This window comes from Haliaeetus leucocephalus, unplaced genomic scaffold (assembly GCF_000737465.1).
Source record: "Haliaeetus leucocephalus isolate CR32 unplaced genomic scaffold, Haliaeetus_leucocephalus-4.0 Scaffold702, whole genome shotgun sequence".
Lineage (NCBI taxonomy): Eukaryota > Metazoa > Chordata > Aves > Accipitriformes > Accipitridae > Haliaeetus > Haliaeetus leucocephalus.
The window spans coordinates 6,081,515-6,089,965 of NW_010973138.1; the positions used below are offsets into that span (position 1 = coordinate 6,081,515).

General features: G+C 40.7%; 1 protein-coding gene across 2 annotated transcripts in view; it reads left to right on the plus strand.

Annotated features, from left to right (window-relative positions):
- GART (phosphoribosylglycinamide formyltransferase, phosphoribosylglycinamide synthetase, phosphoribosylaminoimidazole synthetase) overlaps positions 1-6,164 on the plus strand; it is a 39,447-nt gene extending 33,283 nt beyond the window's left edge. For both annotated transcript variants that reach the window (XM_010580392.1, XM_010580391.1), the window contains exons 20-22: positions 763-904; positions 3,958-4,073; positions 5,304-6,164. In XM_010580392.1, coding sequence (XP_010578694.1) covers positions 763-904; positions 3,958-4,073; positions 5,304-5,486 — 441 coding nt within the window. In that variant the 3' untranslated portion in view covers positions 5,487-6,164. The remainder of the gene's footprint in view (positions 1-762; positions 905-3,957; positions 4,074-5,303) is intronic.
- Positions 6,165-8,451: the final 2,287 nt, after the last annotated feature.

Below are 8,451 nucleotides of genomic sequence, written 5' to 3' on the forward strand. Positions count from 1 at the left end.
TAGTCTGGGAGAGCTGTTGGTCTTGGTGGTTAAGAGGGAGAGTGAGCGGTGAAGCAGAGGCAGTGAGGAGTACATGCCCTGCCAGTTGTTACCTGGTAGTTCTGGCAGAGTTCAGCCCAGTGCTGAGCTGGGCTATATTTCTAGTGCCCTCTGCCACCTTTTCAGCTAACCAGTTCTGGTTTTTCAAAACTACCATGGTAAAGCTGGTAGGGATTAACACTTTTATTTAAAAGACTGTGGATGTTTTAAGTTATGTAGCTTAAATTAGGGCATGTATCCTGAATGGAAAATACTTCAAGTATATTGACCTTATGCAGTAGGAACTGTTTTATGGGTTTGTGATTAGCCTTTCTTTCAAGGTTTTGTGATATAATTTTCAGCAAAGTTCAACTGCTTAAAACTATCAGAGGCCTTAAATTGAGTGAAATCATTGTAAGGCTTTAGGTTGTCTTAATGACCTAGATTTGTAGGTTGTTAAATTGTGTCGAAATGCCAGGGCCTACAGCTGTGGGCCTAATAAAAAAACCCTCGTTTATTCTGATGATTGCTCTGTATGGATAGGAATAAAGACTACATGTGTGTTTGTCAGCTGCATGTATTTATGAACTGTTCTTGCTGTGGATGTGCACCCAACTTGAGCCACACATGGAGATTTACTTGGTTTTTGTTTATTACTCCAGGGTACCATTTCATTGTGCACTTAGGGCTTTTAGATTGAATTAACACCATGTCCATATTTCTTTGTCTTTTGGGTTATCACAGGTTATTGACCATAAATTGTATGAAAGTCGCACTGAATTTGACAGTGCAGTTGACAAAGTCCTTGAAGAATTCTCAGTTGAACTGATCTGTCTGGCTGGATTTATGCGAATACTGTCAGGTCCTTTTGTCAAAAAATGGGAAGGTAAGCACAGCATAGTAGTGCATGCATTTAAAAAACAGTAACTTTATAGCTTATCCTCAGGAAAAAGAAAATGGGGAAAATATAGAAAAGGGACCATATTAGTTCTGGGTTTGCAGGAAACTAGACTCTTCCCATCTTGTAAGGAAAAGGATAAGAAAGAGAAAGGCAGTATTTTTTCCCTTCCCTCTATCATTTCCACAGAGGTTTAAGGAAGTCGGGGCAAATGCGGATCTTGTAGTCTTTGATTTATTAGAAAATATTTTAAAATAAGGCTGTGAAGACTTTAGACCTCTGCAAACATGAGGTGCAGGGCAAATTGTTGCCTAAGCAGTAGGTCTTGGCTGGGGAGAGGTAAGCATTCAGCCACTGAGAATTCCTTTCCCTAACAGATGAGTTGCTTTGGCTGCATATAAAACTGCAAAACTGAGCAGCAGTATGCAGTTCCTGTTAACAAGACCTTCAATCTTCTGGTCAGACATCCTAGGAGCTGTCTGAATCCAAGGGTGGCATGTTTCACAAGCAGATTCAGCTCTTGTTTGTCCAAAGTGTTCACAGTGTCTCCATTCTGGTCATCTTACAATTTTTCCAGGTCTTTGTTAGAGCCTACTTCAGTGGCTGCTCTCTCTCCCCCAGTAGTTGCATTCTTATTATTATTATCTCTTTCTGTTTCTTTTAAAGAGTCCTGAATCACACAGAGGCAGCTGCTATTCTCACTGTTTGCTCTGCTTTGTTCAGTCATGGTTACTTAAAACTAGTTGTTGCTCATACCAGTTACAGGCTGGTCAGCCTATACATTGCAGCTCTCCAGGCAGCCTTTATTGTTCACATGGTGACTTTTGTGTTACCCTGGGTGTGTCTGTGATACAGACCTTTTACACCTGAACTACTTTTGAAACCTCTCTTTAGAATCAGTGGAGCAAACCAGGCATTCCTAGGAGGCAATTCATTTTATGCTAAAGCTGTCAGCTAAAGTAAAAGTCAGAGGAATTGTTCTTGTTTCTCTCCGTTATGGAGTCTGGAAGATGAAGATGTAAATGTCTGTGCTGTAGACAGCTGCAGTTAGGAGAGAGGAATCCCTCACTACAGGAGATGCGTTTTGAGCAGAGTATCTGTGTAGAGGATGGAAGAGAACTTTCTCTAGTGCAGAGATCTTGTACAAATAAAGGATGAGTTTAGTTCCCTTTGATTTAGGGACAGAGCACTTCCAGCGCTGATGATCACCCTGCACAGTGCAGGATTTGCATTACATGTATATGTGGCCTGAGAGCAAAGGAAAAGACTTTCTTCGGTACAGGATGGCTAACTGATTTTTTGGATGTCCAGCACTGAATTGAGCTTCAAAACAGGTACCTACTTGAGCTCTGACCAAGAGTATGCTTCAATTAGGTCTTAGATGTGAGCTCAAACATTCAGTTCAGCTCAGCAGTCTGTGCCAGCTAACAGGAGCCTGCTGTAAAACTCTGACCCAGCCATGCCTAGGCACTGACTACCCTAAATTATCCAGGAGTAATCAATTTTTGTTGCTTCTGTCTTAAAAGCTCTTACTTTTTCTCGCAGTCACAAGGGCATAGAACATGAAGTTAGTTGTGAAACTCTTTCTTTGTTTAACGGCTCTGAAATGTTAATTTTGAATGTTAACATAAAGGACAGGTTAAAAAACAAAACTAAAACAAGCAAACGGAAAGCCACATTCCTTTAGAGCAGTTTCCGACAGTGCTGTAATGAGAAACTGGGGAAACTCATACAGATGTGCAGTGTTTTTTTCAGCTCACTGTCCCAAATACCTTTTGCTCAAGCAGCAGGCAGGGAGATGCTGATGCTTAAAAAGGGATATTTTTGAGATACAAACCACATTTGGGATACTGTTGAAGATCAGTCAATACATTTGCCTCTTTAAGTTGCACAGGTCAGTATCTGCATGAGTTATTGCAGTGAGAGTGCAGGTTTCGAATGGTGCTGCCAGAAATGGCCTTCATTTCACATTGCAAAATCGTAAGCCTCTATTTTGGTACACCGCGGCCTCCGCCAGCATATGGCAGCTCAGTCTCGCTGCTTGGCATTTAGCTGGCGTTCAATGAATCCTTATGACATACAGTCTTCCTAAACAGGAGGCATGCAGAGACGGTGTGGGTGTAGCATACTGTGGTATAAATAGTATCGATGGCCACTTTTTTTTATCCTGTAAGGGTTTGGACTGAATCTAAGAGAAGATCTAGGGCTGTCAAGCACCTTTTGACTTCAGTGTGGTCCAGAATGGGCGGGAGAATTTGTCACAGACATATTAGGAGCAGACAGGGGAAGTCTGCCAGAAGAAAGTAAGTTTTCTCATGGTTTAACTGTCGCATTGCTGTAGTGGTGAGACCCTGAGATCACAGGCATCCACTCTCCCCTACTTTACAGCTAGGTAGGAATTCAGGCATACACTGTCTCTTTTAAGGGAAATGTAAGGTACAGGCTTCCCAGGGTTATAACCACGGTCGCACCTGGTTGAGCATCAGAGCATTATCAATTTCAAGATCCTCCAGCCAACTTTCCGCATGGAAGGTAGTAGTGGTAGACAGGTGCTTTTCAGAAGGACAGAGAGAAGAGCTCCTGTATGAGCAGCTGTTGTCTTTTATTAAGCCAAAACAGGTGTGGAGGAAAAGTCCAGGCTAAAGAATTTTTGCTTTGTCACAGGGGGGTCTGTTATGTCATTTGAAACTGCACTGAGTTTTTTCAGGGTGATGGGTTTGTGAGAAAGAGGTATGTACTTGTGATCAAAGAAGAGAAGAACAAGATGCCAAGGGAAAGGACAGCTACATCCAAAAAATTAATCATTATTAGTCACTGGAGAAATATGCTTTAGCCATGCAATTAATCGTAACTGATTGCTGTGATTTTTCTGAAATGCTTTGGGCTGGTTATCTGTCAGTATCATCAAACAATAAACATACGCAAAAGTCGTGAAAACTCTTTTTCACAAATGTATTTTGTTCCTCTGTTGATTGTGGTACTTTGAACACTCTGGTAAGGCTGAATGCTAAAAGACAATGACCTCACTTATAATTTTCCAGGAAAAATATTGAACATCCACCCATCTCTACTGCCTTCTTTTAAGGGAGCAAATGCCCACAAATTGGTGTTACAAGCTGGAGTCCGAGTCACAGGCTGTACTGTACACTTTGTAGCTGTAAGTACTTCCTTCTCCCTTCCTTTAATTCATTAGTCTTAAGATTTTTCACCTTAGAGCTTGCTTGGAACACCCGTATACCATCACGTTTGATTACCTTTTCTCCTTTGTTCATTTATAACATCATTAGACAATACAGTGCTTTAGTTTGCTGTCCCTGGAGAAGGAACTTGAAATGAACAGTCTATACAGGAGTTTAAGCTTTACCTAAGTTAACTTATTCCCTAAGCATCCCACTGCTGCCTTCCACCAGTTGGAGTGGGGGTACTAGTTCATATAAGGCCTTGGCTAACCCAAAATCTTTATTACTACACAGCATCAACTTCTTAGATTTTATTATACAACCTTCCTTATTGTTGCTTCCAAGAAAAAGAAAAAAGGAAAAAGAAAAAAACCCAACAAACAACACTGGAAATGGCACAAGAAGCTTAGATTTGTTCAGAAGTAATCCAATGTTTGTGGGAACAGAGAAAAACTTAACAATTTATGTTAGTCAAAAACTAAGAAAACAAAAGCCAGAGACCTCTCAACTTGAAGATGCACATTCTTATCAGTTCAGGGAGCATTTTTACCATTTTGTTCAGTTCTCAGGGTTGACTAGTCTCCCCTCCTCTGCTGCATTCTTCAGATTGTCTTCCCCTTTTCTACTGCTCCTGAAATCTTTTCTCATGATTTTTGCTTTCTCTTGGAAAAAGACAAAACTATTTTTCCAGATAGAAGGAAAAATTGCATTCCTTTCCCCATGATATGACTTTGGGTTTCTTCTCTGTGTGGCAACGTACTGAGAAACAATAACTAAACAGCAGGGATCCGCCTCATTAACAGGCAAAAGAAAGATCTGCTGGGTCTTCTAGTCCAGCCCTGTGCCAAGGCTTGGCTAATTCACTCTTCTGAATTGAAATGTCATCATTTTGTCCTATTTAGCCTGTCATGTCCCCAGTTAACATGGCTTTTGTTGTTTTCTGTAGCAGAAATGCTACTCACTGGTGTTCTGCCTACCTCCTCTTTTTCTTTGAACCTTATACTTAACTTCTGTTAGTTCCTCACAGGCCAGTGTGAGTGCCAGCACCTTTTCTGCAGTCCTCACACTAGCCCAAATTCCTGTTTCCTGTATTAGCGTAATGATAAACAGATTCCCAAGGCAGCTGGATTGCATTCATTGTCATACAGCTGGGCCCCCTTCTCCCTCCTCTTTCAACCGTACAGACTTTCTGGCTATTGCTTTTACAGGAGGAAGTTGATGCTGGAGCAATCATTTTCCAAGAGGCAGTTCCAGTTAAGGTTGGTGACACGGTGGAGACCCTGTCCGAAAGGGTGAAGGAGGCCGAGCACCGGGCCTTCCCAGCTGCTCTGCAGCTTGTCGCCAGCGGGGCCGTACAGGTGGGGGAAGCTGGCAAGATCTACTGGAAGTAGGAGCAGCGTGTCCGCCAACGTCCTCAGATGGGAGAGCTGGGGTGCCTTAATTGATCAAAACTGAGGTCACAGCCTAATAACACACATGCTCTATTCTCTTCACAAAGTGTCCTCAACATAGAGTTTACCGTGTCATGTTCTCACTCAAATGGTTAAAGATTCAAAGTAAAATCCGGAGAAAGCCACAAACAGGAATACTAAGGCAGGGGGCTGTTCTCAGTAGTTTCAGCAATGGCTCTGTTACATGCTTCCTAATTATAATCACTTCCTTGGCCAACATTTCGGTTCTCAATCACTTTCTTAGCACAAAAAAAACCCTATTCAGTTGGTTACAGAGAGATCTGAGCAGCTCTGAGATTAATTTAGGAACATCAGTATTACTCTCTAACAGACCATACAGGCTGTAACAGGGGATCCTCTTTTCATATGCTGTGAAGTGTTTGTGAGGAAAAGTAATGGAACTAGTAAAATGGAAGAGACAGCTAAAGGCAAAAAACTAAAAACCTCCAGCCAAAACAAGAAAAGCTAGCCTCCCAAAACACTAACTATTCCTGCACATAGTAAAATGGATTTTTTTCCATACAGTTTCTGTTTTAATGGTGGTAGATCTTGTGTGGCCCAGATTCTGGACATATCCCGTAATTTCAAATATTGGACCTACTATCAATCAGATGCTAAACAGAATTAAATGTCTGCTGACCATTTGCCTTCGAGCATCCCCATGTGAATCCCCATACGAATTCCCCTTACAGATTTGTCCAGAACCAAAAGGGTTGGGTTGGGTTTTTTTTGAATGAGCAGGAAGGGAGTTAGGACTAGATACAAAATGTGTTCTTGGCTTGTGAGACATTCTTCAGAAATTCTGCTAAAGTTAAGTGCCTTTATTTTTGGAACAGTATTTTCACCTGGAATAATACTGATGGAAACCCAGTAAATGCTATCATTCTGAAAACAATGAGTTTTTTCGCACAGCTCAACTCTTGTGAAAAAACACACGGTTTTCTCTTAATGTTTTAGTATAGTTGTGAAAACATTTTGATGTATTTACTAAAATAATCAAATACAAACCAGAAGCATCTGACTGAAGCTGATTACGTATGTTTTAGAGCTCCCCTTTAACACAGAGAAAGCTGATTTGTATTCTGTGCACTGATGTCCTTATGGTGCTTCCATGTTGACAAAATCTCAATTTGGATTTGAAATAAAGTCTAATAAAGTTAAAAAATTAGATATCAAAATCTTTCCTTGGAATTCCTTTACCAGGGGTATAAGCTGGAGGAGGAGTTTGTGAAACAGAATTTAACTTCGTCTACAGTGCAGCAACTGTAAATCAGTTTGTGAGGTTACAGATGTGTGCAATCCTGCATAAGTTAGTAATGATTCGTGGAGTGTGGTGACTACTGTTTCAGTGGCCAGATGGTCCATGATGAAGAAACTTGCTGACAAAATATTCCTGTCATCATTTGTCACCGAAGATAAAGCTCAAGCAAATACAGAGGAAAATGACATGGTCAGATTTAATTTGCTTGTAAAGGGCAAAGAATAAAAGCTAAGCCTTCATCCCAGCATTTTTCTTTACAAACCTGCCCTCTCACAGAATGGCCTCCCCCGCAGGCAGACTGCCCACCAAGGCTTGAAATGCAGCCTGTCTCAGTGAGAATGCAAAAGATGCAAGGTGCATCCAGCTCTGGGAGGGGTTCAGCCCGCACAAGTTCAGTGCCTTAGTCATGACAAAATAAACATTTTACAAGTCAAAAGAAATTGTACCTAAATTTACTCACATGTTAGAGGGAGTAAGACTACTAGGGGTGAAATCAGTATCTGTACAGTTAATAAATAAAGCATTATTTTAAAAGCAGTTTAAGCACTGCCAGCAAGGTCAACAGCGGAAGACCCAGGCACTGCAAAGCCTATACCCCACACCATCACAGACAGCTTGATGAAGACTCGGGTATTTTGCCATCTAAGGCTGATGACAAATGGGATTTAAGCACCTATCAGCATTTCTACAAATGCATAAAAAGAAATTTTATTGTGAACTAGATCTTTGGCTAGATGGCTTTGCTTCAATTACCACTCTGTAAAAAGAATTAAATAGATTCATAGACTATCACCACACCCAATCTCAGAGGGATCCCAGGAACGCAATTAGAGAAGGAGTTGTTCAATACCATAGTGATCACCTGGAGACCTATCAGAGCACAATAACTAGCACCCTATTCACTTTTAACGTTTTATTTGTTGAGTTTGGAACGTTCAGTCATGCATGCTATGCAATTCAAATAATATACAACAGGAAGTTACTACACAGTTACAACAGACTGAAAGCAAACTAAGCAATGTGTTTATCATAAAAATTATCTATATATACCAAACATTTGTTAATCTTGCCTTGTTACAGTTCTTCCTATTTCTCCCAGATCATGAAAAATACATGTTCCTTGCTCCAGTCATTGGAGTGCAAGAGACAAATACAGATTTCTGTACATAAATGGCAAAGCTTACAGGAGGGATCTGAATCTTTCTCCTCTCCTGAAACGCCACTAGCTACACATTAAAAAAAAAAAAAAAAGAAAAATTTAGAGTTTCTAGCTGGAGCTGACTCATGTTCTCAAAGAGTCTGATACAGCCAAGAGCGAGATATACAGTATGCCCCTTACTAGTACAGTACAGGTAATACCAAAAGAAGAATATATTTTTTTCACTGCATCTAATGGCTGTTAGTGATCCCTCCTCTGGAAAATTCAGTTCTGGCTACTTCTGTTCTAGTTTGTTCAAGTAGCTTCTTAGCTAGCTTTCTTCCTCTGATTTGTTACTTGCATGCAAGTCATTATTCCAGCAGATATAAAAAAAAACTTCCACAGCAAAAGCCGTATTTGACAGCAGCGACTCCCTAGACCAAGCCAATCATTCAATCAACAAAGAAAACTGAGATTTTCCTGCTACTGCAAGTTAAGCTGAGGAT